Source organism: Chanos chanos, chromosome 3, assembly GCF_902362185.1.
Source record: "Chanos chanos chromosome 3, fChaCha1.1, whole genome shotgun sequence".
Classification (NCBI taxonomy): Eukaryota; Metazoa; Chordata; class Actinopteri; order Gonorynchiformes; family Chanidae; genus Chanos; species Chanos chanos.
The window spans coordinates 18,443,749-18,463,520 of NC_044497.1; the positions used below are offsets into that span (position 1 = coordinate 18,443,749).

At 40.6% G+C, this 19,772-nt stretch overlaps 1 protein-coding gene across 1 annotated transcript in view; it reads right to left on the reverse strand.

Moving 5' to 3' along the window:
• The window catches only part of col15a1a (collagen, type XV, alpha 1a), a 40,291-nt gene extending 22,029 nt beyond the window's left edge, over nucleotides 1–18,262 (reverse strand). Inside the window, exons 1-12 of the mRNA XM_030767629.1 lie at nucleotides 17,645–18,262; nucleotides 12,523–12,597; nucleotides 12,109–12,201; nucleotides 8,526–8,637; nucleotides 7,345–7,400; nucleotides 7,011–7,190; nucleotides 6,234–6,260; nucleotides 5,116–5,178; nucleotides 4,858–4,935; nucleotides 4,619–4,675; nucleotides 3,014–3,154; nucleotides 2,001–2,081 (exon numbers count right to left, since the gene is read on the reverse strand). Coding sequence (XP_030623489.1) covers nucleotides 2,001–2,081; nucleotides 3,014–3,154; nucleotides 4,619–4,675; nucleotides 4,858–4,935; nucleotides 5,116–5,178; nucleotides 6,234–6,260; nucleotides 7,011–7,190; nucleotides 7,345–7,400; nucleotides 8,526–8,637; nucleotides 12,109–12,201; nucleotides 12,523–12,597; nucleotides 17,645–18,262 — 1,581 coding nt within the window. The remainder of the gene's footprint in view (nucleotides 1–2,000; nucleotides 2,082–3,013; nucleotides 3,155–4,618; nucleotides 4,676–4,857; nucleotides 4,936–5,115; nucleotides 5,179–6,233; nucleotides 6,261–7,010; nucleotides 7,191–7,344; nucleotides 7,401–8,525; nucleotides 8,638–12,108; nucleotides 12,202–12,522; nucleotides 12,598–17,644) is intronic.
• Between the last annotated feature and the right edge of the window lie 1,510 nt (nucleotides 18,263–19,772).

The window sequence follows — 19,772 nt, forward strand, 5'->3', positions numbered from 1 at the left end:
AGTGAGTCAGTGAAAGCTTTTGGAATAGTGGCAGTGACTAGAAAAGGCAGCTTTCCCCCCAGCAACTCGGGAAAAGGACATGTTTCACCAAAGGCAGTCGGCTACGGTCAAATGTCTTAAGCTCCGAGGAGAAGTGCAGGAGCAAAGATTACATGGCTCTCTCTCTCTCTCCCTCCCTCTCTCCCTCTTTCTCTTTCTCTCTCTCTTTCAACTTCTGACCCTAACGATGAAATAATCTTTAGATCTTGCTCCTAACTGCTCCTTCAGCTGACACGGTTGAAGTAAATTCTCAACTGAGAAGGCCAACACACTATTAAAGATCTTATTGGATTAATCCAGTCTGACTATACGGCCAGGAAGAGGTCTTGTCCAGCTGGTTCTCCCAAGGGAGAGGAAACATTTGGTAAGAGTTAGATCGGACAGCCTTGTTATGACTGTTGTATTGCTTGTATAACATCAACATATCCATATCTCGACACAACAAAAAAATGTCAAGTTTCACAAAAGAGATGTTTTCCTAAATGGAAAAATCCTATGGTAAACATGATAACACAGGACAACAGTTTTCTGCACTAGTCTACACTTATGAACTATCGATGGATGGTGTGTAAAATGACTTTTGGCTGATTTCTGACTGCACTCAGCTAAATCTCAGCCATGACTGTCAAATGGGTAATTTTACTCATAGCAGTAAAGCAAGCCTGTGGCATGGTCTTCTCTCATACAGCATTTGGGCTGAGTAATCAGTCTTGGGCAACAAAATGACTTTGGAAGAAATCTCAAGAGATTTCTCTACTGTGCATTCTGTGAGCAAGACATCAAAACTGTATGATTGTTCATACGATGGCCAAAATGTCAACAGAGCAGACCACACAGAGAGAGAGAGAGTGCTTGTGTGTGTATGTGTGTGTGTGTGTGCGCGCGCGTCGCGCGTGTTTGTGTGTGTGTGTGTGGGTAGGAGGGTTTTATGGTCTCCAAATCTGTGAAAAGATTAAGAGCAGGATACTCTGTTCTTATAGTAAACTTATATTTTACAACCCTTTGGGGTTTATGTAAAAACACTGACATTATTCATGTTATTCCATGTGTAATGAATTATAAAGAAAAGACATGAATGCAGGAATAGACTCTAAGCAATACAGTTTTCTGTTATCAGTTACAGACTGATATATTAACAAAATGTAATAAAAAAAATTAATTAAACTGTTCAAGATGCATTTCTTCATTTTAAAATGAGAATATATTATCTAAAGCATTAAATTGCACTTTGTCATGAAGGCTTTCCTAAGCTGTGTTAGATAACACAAACACAAAGTTTTGTTCGCGCAATGAAAACAACGATGAATGTGAGGAGTAATTTTCAAAAGCAAGTTCAAGTTGATCAGATGATTAACACATTAAGGGACATTAAAGTTCACACCCAAAATGATATTGGCCCTGAGTTCTGACCACTGGGATTGTTCTGATAAACACATCATTCAAGAACCTACTGAGGGGTGATGGAACAACAGTAACCCACCACTTGTGTGGAGGGGCATGACAGGCTTCTTTCAACCCAAATTTCCATCCAAACCATCTCTAGGATTATCAGGCAGAACAGTATTCTGCCAACGTTTTGCCTGCACAACCAGCTTCTTATACATATTAAACCATATTTAAAGTTACAGTTGGAGTTACTCAAGTCGACATACTTCAAGCCACTAAGGTTAAACGACACTGCTCCTATGCACTGTGTTCCTTTTCACTGAGCATATTTTTGCTTTTTTAAAATTCCATTCCAAAGACATGAGAATTGTGCAAGTCATTATCTCTTGCTTAATTCACTCGGCTAAGGCATTCAACTTGTTTTGTTCGTTTGTGGGATGAAAGCGGAGTGCATGCGAAAGCAGCCAGGCAGAGTGTTATGAAACATGGGGGATCAGAGCAGTGGGCTGGGGGGTGAAAGGCTGCCTTTTTGGCCCAGAATGGTTACATTTTACCAGCTGGGCCCTGTGTTATACCTCTACTGAATCCAACCCTGAGCCAAACTCATATCCAGACCCAAACTCAAATCCAGAACCACTAAACCAGTCCTCAAACACCTGCAAACAGACAGGGCAGTTCAGGGCATAGTCAAAACACAACACACAGTAAAAAAAAAAAAAAAAAAAAGAAAAAGGAAAAAAAAACACATGCTGTCTATTTCTGTGTTATCTAATTCATCACTGTTGTTAAATACGTTTTGAAATCCAACACCCTGTGAAAACAATGCGTGATCCTAAAAAACTTAGTGATCCTTGCGTTTTAGCCAGGAAGTGCTTCATTCCAGTGAGGGATGACTTCGGCCTGGGTGACTGGTCTACAGATGCTTGCTCTGATCTCCAAACGGACTGCTATTGATCAAAAGCCCAACTTAAAGCGCCAAAAGAAGGCAAACAGTCACTTAAAAAAAAAAACAGAGAGCTTCTAAAGCCTCGTAAAATATAGTATTACTCTCCAATGTTGTTTGGCCTTTCTGCACCATCCCGCACAGATGTAATGAACAAAGACTAATATGAATGTAAAATGAGATGTGTATGTTGTTTCAGTATTATTTTTCCAAAATACATCACTGTCAATAGGCAGGACCTTGTACATAAAAGATTTAAGGGGACAGAGCAGTTCAAACCCAAAGACACATTCCATGTACTGCTGTTCTTAATGAGTTCCACATGTCATTTACAACACTGACATTAGCTTAAGTTTAAAAAGGAGAGATTTTAGATGTTGTAAGCTGTGTCACAGGCAGACAGATGATGTGACAGCGAATATGTAAATATAAACCCATCAGTGTAGCTTTTGTGATGAAAATGACAGTGTTACAAATTACACACATTGCTTTGTGCCCCATTCACCCTGTTCAAGGAGTCAGAACTGAAGAACTACAAGATCTTCATAACCTTATCCTTATAGCTTTACAACTGTAGAACTGTAGATCTCAATAAAGAAGGACCTGGAATGGCCCAGAAATGGTTATACTGAAAAGACAACTCACCGGCAGACCAGGTTTACCCATCTCTCCATCCTTGCCGTCCTTTCCAGGGGCCCCTGGAGGCCCGGTTGGCCCTGGAATAGGATCCTGTGCAGGGCCAGGTGGTCCGGGCTGTCCTGGGGGACCAGGAGGTCCTGGAGGACCCTGCAGGTCAAAAAAATCACATCAGTTCAGGCATCAGCTCTTACACAGAGAAATAACTATCCTAATGGCAGTGATCTCAAATAGAATGTGACATCAATTAATTTAAAATACAGCCATTTATAATTACATATTAAATAGTTACATATTAAAAGTCACACTGTGCTCATTCCGTAATGCTGATTAGCAATACCTTAAATGATCATAATTACACATACATCATTGCATATACTTATATGATATTTCAAGACCTATAAATTTGCTGACGTTTAGAAGTTAAGACGATTCCTAGTGATATGTAAATCTTATGTAGATGCACTGCAGACATCCTGTGTTTGATGTATTACCCAAGATTTTTCTTTCTGTAGAAGTTTGCCTATTAGTAAGTCAGAATGTGTGACCTTTCAGACTCCCTAAGAGGGCAAACTGTTGGAACACAAATGGCTGGTGATTCAGTAACAAAAACTGCTGAGTTGTTTAACGTCTCAAGAGGAACTGTTTCTAAAGTCATGATGGCACACCAAAAACTAGGGAAAACTAGTTCTAGTACGTAACCCTGGATGGAAGCCAAAACTCTATGAATGTGACTGCAGTGCACTAAAACGCATTGTGTCAAAAAATCACAGAACCACAGCTACTAAAGTGACTGCAGAGCTAAACAGTTCGTTGAGAGCTCAATGCAAATGGATACCATGGGAGGACTGCCATTGCCAAACCTTTTCCCTCCCCCATCAATGTTCGAAAACGCCAAAAATGGTGCAAAGAGTATCAGAAGTGGACAATGGACCACTGGACAAATGTCCTCTTCTCTGACTTATCATCCTTCACGCCTTTTCCTTGTTCAGGACGAATTTATGTTTGAAGGAAGCCAAAAGAAGCCCTTGATTTCGATTGCCTGACCCCAACCATTAAGCATGGAGGCGGTCCTGTGATAGTTTGGGCCGCAATATCATGGAATTCTCTTGGTCCTGCATGGTAGGTTTACCTCTAAAGAGTTTTTGTCAGTTTTGGGTGACCAAATTCACCCAATGGTCCAAACACTCTTTCCAAACGGTGGTGCCATCTATCAAGACTATAATGTACCAGTTTACACTGCTAAAATCATTAAAGACTGGCATGAAGAGCACAACAGTGAAGTTGAAAACTTGGATTGGCCCCCACAATCACCAGATCTTAACATAATCGAAAATCTCTGGTATATTTTGGAGCAGCAAGTAATGAGCCACTTCCCTCCACCATCATCTCTTAAGGAGCTGGAACAGGTTCTGCTTCAAGAATGGATTAAAATTCCCTTAGTCACTGTCCAAAAGTTGTAGGAATCTATTCCTCGACATATTGAAGCAGTTATTGCAAAGGAGGACCAACTCGATATTAAATAATACAACTGTTATTTAACAAGGTGTTTCCATTATTTTGTCACCTGTAGGTACATACAGATAGGTATGCATATATGTACACGGGACTTACTCTGATCACCTCTGTGTCACTATCAAAGTCTTCAAATCCGGAGCCATCGATAGCATCCTGACAAAAGAAGAAAAAAAAAAGCAAAAATTGAAAATTAGGGTACACTGCTACTCTAGTGGTTAAGGGATTATGGGGGAGGGATATATCATGTGATTAATGTACAGTTATCCAGATGACAGGGCCCAATATTTCTCTTTGGTCTGTTTTGAGATTTGTGGAGGTCCTGACTCAGTACATACCAAAAACTTTGAGGTCCCAGGTCGTCCAGGCGGCCCAGGAGGTCCAGGGGGGCCAGGGACACCCACTCCAGGATCTCCCTGCAGAAATCAAGCTTGGTTAATAGAGCTCTGAAGACCACCAGTTGGACTATTCTAAACCAGATGTCTACAGATCTAGTCCCAGCAGTCTACACCTCTGCATCTATCATAACATTTGATGTCTCTAAATGGAGTGTTTTGACAGATGTTTATATGAGAATGATCTGGGCTTGGTGGCACCTTATCTCCTTTCAGACCAGGCTCTCCTGGCAGGCCCGGAAATCCCGGAGGTCCAGCTTGTCCCTGCAACGAAAACAAAGCTCAAAACCTAAACCCCTCCATCCATGGCCACAGTGTAGCCAAGGCATTCACCACAACTCTACTGCTCAAATACAGTCCACGAAAAGGATTTCATTTGGTTAATTTGGCCGAGCACTAAGTCACAGATGTACCCCACATGCTGAGACGGGCTGGGGGGAAGGGGGGACAGGGTTACAACCCCGGTCATGGTTTAATCAGACACACAGGTGTGCAGGTGCAGCAGTAAGCCAATCACACAGAGAGACAGATGAGAGAGAATCGTGGACCACCACCATGGACGGCTGAAACCGCTCAGAATTCTTCGGTGGTTGGAGTTTTTTTTTTTTTTTTTTAATTTGCCAATAATAAGAGCTGGATGCAGGAAAAAATGAACTTTACTGAACTTACACGACATTTCTGCGTAATTTCACTCTGTTCTTTTGGCTTTGGAATTAGTTCTGCTGCACACATGCAAAAAATCGGCAACTTGATCCAAATAATCACAGGTACTATATTAGGATATGTGGGCATCTCTGAAAGTATTAGCCTGACAGAAACCGGCAATGATAAAAACAAAAAGCTTTTTTCTACACTGAATGAACATTTTTTTTAAAAAAAGATATTTTTATCATGGAGTACTCTGAGGGTAACACATGCTAATGAACACAGAGAACGGAAACTAACTCAGACAGTGGAAAAACAAGTAATATTGGATTTGACACAGAAACTTCTCATCAGTCAATCAGCTTCATTACAGCAAAGAGCCTGTGAGCAGACAGATGCCTTCCAAAACAAAAAGAAAAAAAAAAAACCAAAACCAAAACAAACAAACAAAAAAAACATGTTTAAGAAGTAATTGTTACTACATGTCTCTGGATTTTGTTTTTCACTCTGTCTTCAATATCTATCTATCTATCTATCTATCTATCTATCTATCTATCTATCTATCTATCTATCTATCTATCTATCTATCTATATTTTGATGTATCTAAACCCTGATGAAGAAATGAGAGGCAGGTGTGTATGTATTGTGACCCTGACAAAACCAGAATACTCACTGGATCTCCATCTCCACCTCTGACACCCTGAAAGACAAAGGAGAATATTACTTTAAAAGTATTACTTACTTTTACATTCGGCATTAAATATGATTGTCGCTGGAAACATTTTAGATAAAACTGTTGGATGGTGACTTCTCAAAGTTTTCCATATTGGAAATTAGTTCTCATGGGTGGCTTGGTATGTCTCCTAAAAAAACCATGAGGATCCTGGAATACTTAAATGCCTGCACCAAAAAACCATTGGATGTGACACATCAAGGATATTTCATAAAAATAAAAACAGCCTTTTGACATTGACAAATAAGTTTCAAAAACAAAACTGAAAATGTCCTGTTGACTGGAGAAATGAAGGAGCCAAACCGCGACAAGCGAAAAAATAAGAATAGTCTGTTCCTAGCAGAGAGAAACTTCAAGGGCCTGCCAAAAACCTCAATGCTTCTTGTGCAGTGCTTTACATGACAAATCATACCAAGTGCGGTCCCTCTCCAAGGAACTGTTTAGGTGCCAATGTGACAAATTTTACCAATACCAAGGACAGTAGATCTCAGTTAGACCTAATTTATCACTGGTTTGGTGTAATGCAGGGCCAGGGACTGGTACACTGCAGTGACTTAGAGAACTCCAGTGGCCATAGTGTTTCAATGTCAAAGTGGTTGATTGTTTTTTTATAGCAGTTAGGTGCCATTCAATGGACTTGGTACAGCTTTTGTGAAAATATTATTCGAAGCTGAGTGCTTCATGCAAAGGTTTGGGAGCTTGATTGGGGATACTTACGGGCTCACCGTCCTTTCCTGGTGTTCCAGGAGCTCCTGGTGGTCCCTGAGGGCCTCGGGCACCAGGCTCACCTGTCCCTGAGCCTTCTCCTGCGGGGCTGGATGGACCTGGGGGCCCAGGTGGTCCAGGAGGCCCAGGAGGGCCTGGATCCCCTCTGTCTCCTTTCTGTGAGGGGGACACCTGCAAATCCACCAAAATGCAATTACAGGGTGAGAAACAAAAAGGTTAGAAAAAGATTTTTTGTGTATTACAAAAAAATACACACAAACAGAAACACACACAGAGAGAGAGAGAGAGAGAGAGAGAGAGAGAGAGAGAGAGAGTTCTTCCTCACATTCTTTGTCTGTTCAGTTTTCTCTCGATGTGCTGCCTCCTCTGTCCTGCTTGGGGCTGTTGACAAATAAGGATTAATATAACATAACATAAATATCAATTAATCCCATGTAATCCCATTCACTCCTTCAAGTGCTTGAGACAAAAAAAAAATGTGAATGCAGGTTAACTGAGAGTATTTGTCAAGACATTTTAAACACTTTTCACATCAGTTTTGGAATGCCAAATTCAGAAATATATTTATAAACCTATCAAGGTAGATGACGCAACACAATACTGCAATATAATAATGTAACATGATCCTGTACCAGTGTATACAGGAAAGAATGTCCCCTGAAACAGAGATGGTGAGACTATGGTGTAAAATGCTCTGCCGCCCCCTTGTGGTCATTATGGATAGATGCTTTCAAATCAGAGGTTGTTCTAAGCCAATAGACCAGGATTTAATGTGCTATTACAAGTGGCCAACATAAACACACAGATAAACCAAATTTATGTCTATAAGAGCATGTGTGACTTATTTTACTTCCACAAACATAAGTAAGACATAGTGTCTGAGAAACCCTGATACTGCGCCAGCTGAGCTGCAGCAATACCTCCAGTTGTGAATAAACATCTTTTCCACAAATTAGTCATTGTTCTCTAGTTAATCTAGCATGTGGAGTGGCAACCACGGGAAATCAATACATAAATAAGAACAGATATCCATAAATGAGAAGATATTAAACATTCCCACACAGTTTCCATGAACCGGTCTTTCCATGATGTAACTAAGCCTTCAGTGTACTCACTCCCTCTTTAAGAACAATGGATGTAATCACAGGCCCATAATTCTGTGTTTACATCCGCTGAAGCTGCAATGTAAACTATCCACTACATCCATCAGGTCTGCTGAAAAGCTGTGAACGTAACTTTACGATATACACAGTATTTGCATTACATTATTATGGCTGAACCGTTCCAGGTCAACTGTTACAGGTGAATTGTTAAAAGTGAATTGTTAAAAATGGATTATCCAAAAATGAAGTGTTGAAAATTAATAGTTAAAAATGAATCATCAAAAGTGCTAAAATCAAAAGTGAACTGTTAAAAATGAATCAACGGTAATGAATTATTAAAATTGTATGGTTAAAAATGAATTATTGAAAGTGAATTGTTGTAAGATTATGAATAATCTCAAACCTTTCTCTGTGGGTAGTACCAGGTCCTGGCCAGAAGACTCCTCCATGTCCTCGTCATCCAATGAAGCCTCTGTAGGGGGCGCTCTGACGGGCGTGGTCTGCAGGTCCTCTGGCTGTGGAGTAAAGAGAGCAGATGTGAGACAATCAGTATCCAAGACAACCAAAACAAGACATGGACAAACAAAGCCGATCTTGCCAAGCTTCCTGAGAGTTCTCTTAGTCACCAGACTAATTCCATTTTTATTTGCTTTGGCATCTTATTTCTGACATTAACTGGTTCCTGATAACTGCCGTGCTTCCTCATTATCAAATTTCAAACAGAATTTTATTTGCAGATGAGGTTGTGTCAAAAGCACTTCAGTGTAGAAATCAGATTCATTCTGTTTGCTGTTTATAATTTACTCATCAAATGTATATCCTCTCCTGTCTTCTTGATTACATTATCTGTAAAGTCTCTTGAAGGAATATGTGGGTAAAATGGTTACTGCAGGCTTTGTGTAGTGCTCCCTCTAGAGGTTCACTGTGGTATTGGAGCAGTGAGGGTGGTCGGGGCTGTTTATTAACTGTCTGGGTCCCTCTCCAGCTGCAACATTGCTTTATTTGGCATTCTGTAGGTGTGTCAGAGAGAGAGTTGCTATGTATATATTTGTGTGTGTCTGTGTCTGTGTGTGTGTTAGTGTGTGTGTGCGTGCATGCGTGTACACGTGTGTGTACGTGTGTGTGTGTGTGTGTATGTGTGTGTGTGTGTGTGCGTGTGTGCGCGCATGTGTGTTAGTGTGTGTGTGCACATCCCAGATAGTGCAGTGCGGTCTAATTTCAGACTCAGGGCAGAGCTTTCTTTTGAGGTTATGTTGGCTGGAAACTGGATCCATTTTCCGCTGATGCTGGGAACCAGTCCTGATAATCCCTGCCCTGTGTCTTGGTGCAGCCTTGAAGAGGACCACGAAACAACCTCACAGATAGACACGTCCACGGACTTCAAACAGACAGGTCAGAACATCTGTGTTCTAAAAATGCCCAAGGACACAGGTGCACTGTGTTTCAGTGTGGGAGCATGTGTGCGAGTGAGCATGCATGTGTGTGTGTGTGTGTGTGTGTGTGTGTATGTGTGTGTGTGCGTGTGTGTGTGTGCGTGTCTGCATGTGTGTTGAGGTCTAAGAGATTATTTGAAGTGGACCTTGGCAAGGACTTGAAGAAAAGTCTGGAAATCACATTTTATGCTTGAGAAATTGCAAATTCACAAAATATTTTCAAACATCTTATTATCACTCACACTAAAGATATGATGATAAAAGCATGTCACTGTTAGCTTTGACCAGAAGAGCTAATATATAGAAGTGTAAGGGAAAGGTTTACCAGTTTTTCATTGTTTTCAGCATGATGTCCTTATTTTATACCAACTCCACCAGTGGATCCACCAGTGAGAATCTAATACATTCTGTTAGCTGTGATAACTGTAAGCTTTAAGATGTTCAAATGATTATCTTCATGGCTGCAAACAGCTGGAGTAATGAGGCCCAGACCTGAACCACTCCTACAAATTATGAGCCCAAATAAAGTTTCTATTTACAGAAAAGGTTCTTAAAAGTCTGAATTTTGAAACTCAGTTATTGCAGCCAGTTATTGTTTTAATGTGAGAACCCCATGGTTAAAAATAAAAAATGTGACATTTTCCCTTACCATCTTATGCTGTGTCAATGTAATAAAAATGTGTGTAAAACAATGGAATTTTTGGTCTATGGCTACATGCTGCGGTCATTATGCCAAAGTTACAATAAAATCCTAAATAATAACACTGGGCATAAATTAAAATCCTGAGGAGATTTCTAACTCAGAGTGCTTCACGTTTACAGTAACCTATGGATCGGAAGGGGAAGGGGGGGGCAGAAAGGGAGTGAAAAGAGGAAAAGAGAGAGAGAGAGAGAGAGAGAGAGAGAGGGTAATGAAAATGTTTAGTCTACACACATTTCTGCATCTGTGTTGTTTCAGGTCACGGCTGAAAAGCACTGATAATAATTTGAGTGAAGTCGCTGATAGTACAAACATATCTTAAAGGCAATGTCAAAACATGCAGCATGAGCAGTGGTGCCTGCAGAAAAGATTTAGTGGGGGGACAGATAGGGCCAGTGAAAATCCTGGGGTGGCACACTAAAAAGACTATACAGCACAGAGGAGTTTCAGGGTATGCAAGGTAATACAAAGGTAAAGATATGCATCATAGTGTATAACAAATTGCATACTGTTTAATTCCTTGGCTGATCTCATGTGAATATCAGATTATGATATTCACAGGTGATCAGCCAAGGAATCATTAATTAGCCTATCAAATTCCAATTTGATTGCATCATCACCAATAAATCAAGGGTGTAGGTTGCTTAAACATAAATATTAATTATTAGCTGATAATAAAGGTTTCATTTATGTCCAGCACATCGTATTTTATATTATTTACAAGTATCTTCCATTCTTTGAATCACAGCCTTGAACAGATATTGCATTTCAAATGTAAAGATTCTATGTGGCCAAAAATTCTACAAGTGGCTAGGTGTATCTGTAATCTATAGAATAAAATAAAGAATTATTGATGCGAAAATGTCTGACCTAAAGTTCTGATGCAATTTCAAAACACCACACATCAGATTTCATACTCAATTTCTTAGCGTAATTGGCTGGAAAGACGTCATGTGAGAAGAGATGCATAAACACAGACATAGGATCCATATTTTACTATCCTGACCTTGTCAAGAAATTAATTAACATGGGATAACCTGGACTGATTACAACAACTAATACTAAGTATCATAAAATGATCAAATTATCGCACATTATGATCGTACATTGTACAGAGGGCAAAATTATCGTACAAAAATACGATCATTATCGTACAAATGGCAACACTGAATTGCTCACCTCAACATGTGTTGAACCAGTGCCAAAAAACAAGGGAATTATGTGCGCTTGTAAAAGTGACCTGTAATGCCACGGCCAGAACCTCAATTGTTCCATATGTCGGATTTTTGAGGGTTTGCCATTGCAAAGAGACTAGAATGACTGGGGCTCGTCAGTTAGGGAGGCCAGTGGGGTGGCCATGGCCCCTTGGCGACCCCTTGGGGGCGCCCTTGAGCATGAGAGAGAGCAATTTCGCTCTTTTAATCTAGAGAGCAGATGGATTGGAGAGCTGCTCCAAGTGTGTAAATTGCTGGCATTCAGCAGAGGAAATGTTTGGCTCATAATGTCTTTGTAACATGTCCAAGACTGTTAGAGAGCTGGCATAGGTTATAGCATTTTTACACAACTGTACAGCCAAGCTGGGTCATGACCTTTGATTTGTGTGTGTGTGTGTGTGTGTGTTTGTGTTTGTGTGTGTGTGTGTGTGTGTGTGTGTTAGTAGTAAACCAGATTTGGAATGAATATTTCAGCAGGAAAGACAGAGAGAGAGAAAGAGAGAGGGAAAACAACAGGTTAAAGAGGGAGGACTGAGAGTGTCTGTGTGTGTATGTGTGTGTGTGTGTGTGTGTTTGTTTGAGAGAGAGAGAGGGTCAGAGAGAGAGAGATAAATAGAGTATGTATTTGTATATGTTCACCATGGTATACTCCATCTCTTCCACTATTTTCTTCACTTCATCCATTGTTTCTGTGTCATCGAGTATATCATCACCACTGCTGTAACCAGAGGCCTGGAATGGCACACAGACACACACACACACACACACACACACAGACATGCACGCAGGCATGTACAAACAAACACAAATTTTGCCACACATTAATCAGTCTGTCACGTCCTGTGGTAAACTAAATTATTACCCTACAGTGCCACGCTGCTATGATATATTCTTGCCACTAGAGGGAGATGCCCACATTTTTTAAAGTACTCATAACATTCATTTGACTGTGAATGTGAGGCTCAAATTGACATTTCACTGCACTGTAGGGTCAATGGGATATTTATACAACTGGAACAAATAAATGTAAAACAAATATAAAAGTTTATTTACGTAAGGATCATCTTCTTCACACTGCTCATCAACAGTCGTGGGGTCAGGACTCAGCACTAGTTGTTGGATAGAGCCCTGAAAGAGAGAGAGAGAGAATTTTGTTTGAAACAGCTGACAACTTTTATTCACGTAGGCTGTGATCATACCTAAACTCATACTGAAGTAATAAATATTATACACATTTATGACTATCAAAAGAATGTAGTGGTAAACTAAACAAATTTGCCTGAATGCACAAAACTGTACAAACATCAGACAAAATATACGACACAACACATATCCAGCTAGAGCCATCAGTCAGAACAGGCGTAAATTTTTATCATTTAAATGTACTATATTATAATTTACAACCACACATTATGTTGAAGGATAAACTTTGTGTATTGAAATCAATATTTCAATACATTTCATTCAATGTTAAACATTTAAATTCAATTAATACAGCTTTTTGCCATCAATATTTAACTTGCATACCATAACATGTTTACAAGTTCATTTAACACAGAGAAACATATTCAGATGTTTCCCCAACAGAACATTGCCAGAGAATGAGACTGATATCTTAGGTGATCAACCAAAATCTGGACCCCATTGTACTTAATCATCAAAACACCTGCAAACCAGCCAGCCAAACCCACACTTAACACAGCCATACAGCTGAGATGGGCAAAGATGCAGACACGGGCGTGGTTAGCAGAATCACGTAGCATAACATTCACAGCACAAACACCTGTTTCCATTCAGCAAAAGCCTTTTTACACAGCATGTGCTGAGAGGAGAAACAAACAAAGAGAGAGAGAGAGAGAGAGACAGAGAGAGAGAGAGAGAGAGAGAGAGAGAGAGAGCATAAATCTGGGATAAACTAAAATCAACTCCACATGTTTTTCCACAGCAGTAAACAGGGATCAATGATAAACCAATATCGCAAACAACAGTTCATCTCCCTAAACAAGGTAAAGAGTCTTTACCTCTAATGGAGAAGGTGTAGAAAAAGCATTTCCTGTGGGTAAATCTCTAATCTCAAATCTCGAAGCCACAGAAATTTATGATCCATATCCCAGCCAACACACAGCAACTGCAAAATGTCTATAACGGTTACATTGTGTCCTATTACCTGACAATAAAAAATATGTAATAACACATAAGTCATAATTCACATGTTTTCAAATCAGCATCACAGAGTGCAATTATGTCTTTATAGAAGTCACATTGATTTGCCTTGAGTTAACAAAGAGGAAACACACAAACCACATGTGTGAAATCATGAAATTAAATGACCGCTCACACACTCACTGTTCAACCACAAGTTTATTCACCCTGCTGTTCTCCTATTAGTCTCTCAGTATTCACCTTAAGTCTCAAAGGCAGGGGTTCCCAACCTTTTTTTGTCAGCTGAAACCCTTCAACGCAATTTTTGCTCCTCATGTTCCCATTTAAGATTTTAACTAAATCAAACCTCATAGCAAATACTGATAAATCACAATCTTATGAATCTCCTGCAGTATCACCATGAACCTCTAGGGGCGCCCTAACACCCAGTTGGGGTCCCCTGCTCTAGGGCAATAACAGTTGGAACATCAAGTGTTTTCCCACAAGTTTGTCTCAGGCACATGAGAGCAATGCCTTCGGTTACTAAAACATTATGTTGCTGCAGAAAAAGTCAGAGAAAGAGGGAGTAACAAAAGTGATTAGTAGTAAACTTCCTTTCATTCATGTTCTTGGAATTGGTGTTTCACAGATAAAATTTCATTTCTATTCATTTGTATTCCTGGTCACTGACAGGAAGAAGTGGGGAGTTTAGATCTTTGTTTTATGCAAAAATCTGCTTCCGCTTCAGAATACAAGGCCTGTTGTAAACGCACCAGGCCTAACTAGGTTCACATACTGCATGGAGAGCCTCACAGTCCTGAACAGAGAGTATAAAAAGACTCACTCACTCATTCACTTAATCACTCACTCACTAACTCTTTCTTTCAGGTCTTCCCTCTCTCACACATCCATTCACTCACTCACTTGCTCACTCATTCACTCACTCACTTCATACTTAGTACCAGAGAAATGTTTGCTGTTACTGAATAATGAAATGCATTAAACAGTGTCAGCTGGGAAAAAGCTGTGATGTCAGTTTAGAGATCTAGACGATTTATCTCTGTGATATGGATCCAATCTGTAGATCTCAATTCAAACTTGTCCCATACATTCAGAACACTGCCTTGACACCACACATGGATTCATATCACAGAACGCTTTTAATCTGCAGCTCAGAAGTGATGATTTTCATTGTGTGGGGACTTGAGAACTTCAGTACAATCACTGTATCAGTCTCTGAACGGGTGTGTTCAGACCCTCTCATCCCCAAACAGGAACAGTGAAGATTTTGATCTAAAGCAAAGAGACAGCCAGGCCACACACACACTGAAAGTGTTGGGCAGTTGAGTGTGTTTGCTTTTCTGCTGATGTGTTTAAAACACATACTTATGCCTTTCCAAAAATGTGACAGAGAGGATAAAGTTGACGAATTTCCTCTGAAAGACTTGATCCTGGTGAAAGAGCAAGCTGAGGAAAAGGTTTCAGAAAAGCCATCACTCTATTCATGTGGAGCCAATCACCTCTGCCTTTCAGTTTATAATGATTACGATTGGAAAAAGAAATACCTCGTCCTGTTCCAGCACTTCAGTCCAACTCTCTGCGTTGGGTGGTGCAATGCAATGAAACACAACATAATAGTTGAGGATCTTATTGAATTCAAATCTCCCTTAACTATATCAAAACCTCCCTCAGAACACGTATTGCAGAGAATACAGGCAGTAAAAATGTAGAGAACGTTGCAGTTCACCCCAAGTGTCGCACTGTTCCTTTAAATATGAGGAAATGATGACGAGAAATGGCAGCACACAGTAACTATGCACAGATTTATGAGAACTGGGAACTAGCCAAGTCCACTGTGTGTGTGTGTGTGTGTGTGTGTGTGTGTGTGTGTGTGTGTGTGTGTGTGCGCGTGTGTCAGTCGACTATGAGACATTGCCTTTTGGCACTGACATTTAACAACACTGTGAAAGGCCAGGAGTGTGTATCTCTGGGTGTGTGTCTGTGTGTGTGTGTGTGTGTGTGTGTGTGTGTGTGTGTGTGTGTGTGTGTGTGTGTGTGTGTGTGTGTGCGTGTGTATGTGTGTGTGTGTGTGTGTGTGTGTGTGTGTGTGTGTGTGTGTGTGTGTAAATGACCATATTTCCCAACAAGGCAGTGTTAGAACGTGAATCCATATTAGGAATTATTACAACTGTTAAAACTGAAACAACACAGACTAGTAAATATTTCAAAAGTGAAGTGACTTTATACATCCATAAAGGGTAAACTAGCTTTAAAACTGCCCTGTTTCCTCAAGGAGTCTACTTAAGCCTAAAAAAAAGCAGCATACTGAGTGACATCCAAAATGACATTACACCTGTTACACCATGTGATGTCATTCAATGACAGTTTGTTGGTGACCTCATGAGACAAGTGTACTAAGATGTGACACAACGATTTTTTTTATACAAACACTGGGTGAGACATTCTTGTGTCATTCCTGAAAGTAGTGATTGCTGTGTGCGGCTACTAACAAAATTAAAACAATTCACCATAATCTATAAAGTGTGGTCACTGTATATTCAGAGCAACTCAGAGTAACAGCAAACTCCAAAAATAATCCATAAGCCTGAATTTATCTCTCACTACATCTTAAACTGTTTTTACCTACCATCGTGTATTCACCTAGATGCAATAGTGACAACATGGACAATCACTGATACTTCACAAATCACCAGTTATAGGCCATGACACGCATACTGCATGAAGGACATGCTACAACTGAAGGCTTCAAAGGGAGGTAGACCTCATTTGGTAGCTTTTAAAAACATAGATACAAAAGTAACAAAAATAATCTTTACTGAGATTATTGTCCCACCATGCTCACAAAACAACTTTTAAATATTACGATCAGATATTTAGTCTATGTCATTGTGGGAGTCTTCTTCAGTCAAACACAAAGTTACACTGCATGAGATCTGTTATACACATCCATGGGACACTTACAGGTAATCTAATCCTCTATGTCTTTGCTATTGCCTTACGTTTGCATCAGAAACTCAGTCATAAATTCAAGATGTGCGTTACTATGCCAAAAGCTACAGCATTGCGATCTACTGTCGCCACAAGTAGCAGAGCCAATCTAGCAGGCTTGCACTCACAGCAAGAGTCATTTAAAACACCCTTTCGATGCACTGCTTTACATTGATGTCAATCCAGCCCCATATAAAGCCGCCACGCTGTCCCTTCTGTGGCCAGCACAAAGCTGTCACTTGTTGTTCCCAGAACAAACGATCCATAATTCATTGCTTTGATTTCTATACAGTTCACTTTGACCGACTGTATGGATTCTTTGGCTTTGGCGCTTTATAAATTTATGCAGATTAAGAAACATTATAAGGTTTTGGCATTGGAAAAATAGCAGTTTATAAGGCTCAATTAATGTTCTGTGTTGATCTTGATGTTGTTCCGAATTTTAATATGGAAAGAATATCAAATAGTACAAGCACCTTTGAAATCATAACCTTATAAAGAAACAACCTAATGAAAAATATATATGAATGCATACACTAACATTCTCTCTGACAAACAAAAACACAATCAAAGACAAAGACAGGACAAAGAATCAAAGAAGACAAAATAATATATAACTAGACACACCAGTGGGATTTATGTATTATCTTTGAATTATTGTAGATTAATATTATGAATACAACTCTGAAAAAAAGCACACCAGGATTAGTGTCTGTTTGCAAATCCATCTTTGAGACAATAGACCAGCTAAAACATATGGACAAATTGTTTCTCAAATGAGACACAAGAGAAACCACTCCTCATATCCAAGCATCTCTGTCTCCATTCTGATTCATCTTCACACATCATTAAAAGGCCAGTACAGCCAGCCAGTCACCATGCTCTCTCAGGAGCATCAGTATACCACCCATACGTATATGGCGATCCATAAGACAAATTCAAGCTATTCTCATCAAACTTCACATGGTTCTAAAATGCATAAACACACTCACACACACATTCTCAAAACTTCCATTGTACTCACCACAAATCTCTCCATCCTGGTACCACCCGCATTGCCCACAAAGATGCCGGAGCTGGGCTGGAAGGTGAGTCTCTCCTGGCCTCTGTAGAAGGCCACACGATGGTGCTCCTCACAGTCCATATACAGCTTCACCTCCTCACCCTGCACAGCCAGTGTGAACCTAGCCCACCTCCCTGTCAGCTCTCCCATCTTAAATGAGGCTGCCTCCCTCGTCTGGCTCTTGCCTGGCTCAGTGTAGTATAGCACCACTCGTTGGGCACCGTCCTCCACGGGCGACAAGGCCACGCCCAGGTGCACGATCTTTTGCGGGGCATCGGTGATGGCAAAGAGCACACCCCCACGCCTGGAGGTGGGCTTAGCCGTGACAATGATGGCGAAATCGCGGTAAAAGGGGTCAGGGATGAAAGAGCGCGTAAGGCGACCCACGTTGGCATCCGGGCCAAAGCTGTAGGCAGGGAAACCCTCAAAGCCTGTGATGAATGAGACAGAGGGGGGGAGGGGCACGCCGATGAGCTCTGTCAGGTCCAGCTGACCACTGGAACCCCTCTCTGGCAGAGAGACAGAAAGAGAGAGGGAGGGACAGAAAGAAAGAGAAAGAGAGAGAGAGTTAAACGCCATGGAAAACATCATCTGAGGCCTCAGGGAGAAAACATATTACATGCCTGCAAATGACCTGCTGACCTCTGCGGTCTGCAAAAAACAAGACATTAAGATCAAAGACCGCGTCCTAAGATATAATGGTGACATACCCCAATTTTCAAAAAGGCAGAAATGTAGTTATCAGTCAGTCCGTTGAGCAGTTAACAGAGCTTCAAATTCATCACTGGTTATACATCTCTGTTCTGTGCCAACTTTGAGGAAATGCCAAAAGCCAAGCACCATATTAACCACATTCTCCCATATAGCCTGACTTTACCACACCACCAAGGTAACTCCTGGAGGGTTTCCCAGGTATCCATTCCAATCCACTTCAATCAGCTACTGTTTCTGGAGGAGATCTCCCCTCATCCACCAATTCATTACGATTTACTCTGAGGACCAGGGGACTAAAGTATTACCATCTGCCAAACACACACCCATACACACCCACTTCCCACACTCACCTCCACCTTCCCAATGAAGCTTTAACTCAAGCTCCCCATTTCTCTCCGGGACCCAGCTACCCACACACATGGTCCTCATTACTTAGTAAAAACCTATGGAAACAATCGCTCGTTCTGTGCGAGTCGTGCGGCATACGCCGCATCATCTGGAAGGCATTAGCAAAAGGCTTACATGCACAGCATGGCCAGGAGGGCTCGCGAAAGAAGAGTTAGCTGTGTTGGAGGCTGAAGGCTCTAAATGTCAGTGAGATATGTCTTAGAGTCTACCTGTGAGTTCACCTGCCCCGAGCTATGCTTTCTAAAATGTCAGTGATCTGAGAGCGATGGTGATGTTCAGAGGTTATGTCATACAGCGCTGATTTGGTTTGGTTGCATTTCTTGGTATTATATCTGAAGAGTTGTGGCAAACCACTACATGGGTGGCTAAAAAAAAAGAAAGAAAGAAAAAAAAAGAAAAAGGCATACTTCAGCCTTGGAGAGATGACAAAATGTAAGTGCTTGTTTTGCTCTCCAAGGCTGAGACGTTTCTGAACACACACCATATCACTGATGTATTACTGGCTTGAGTTTCTTCTCTGGACAATGTATCTGAAATGAGAAATGGCTGGTGGGACCAAAATGATGTGTTGTACTAATAAAGAAAGGATTTGGTTCAACAACAGGGCTTTTAATCTGTTCTCAAATGGGAGGTTATCCAGTTTAAAATCAGATACTGATTTTTTTACTGAAATTGTTCAGTAAATGGAATCTGATGAGAACAAAGGACTTGTGGTATTTAAGAGTTTTGAAGACATTAATCACCGTAAAGCATTAACAGTCCATTTACATTTGGAGGTCTTTGCTTTTATGCTCGGACATTTCATAGAGCACAGGTGTTCTTAGGAGTTAGCATTAGCATTAACCCATTTTGACTGACAACCATGAATATTCACAGTGTTTTTAAAACACTGTATATATACAACATTGGCCACTGTGTGAGCAGACGCTGAGCTCATTTTGACAAGGCCAGAACTCTGAGGATTTAT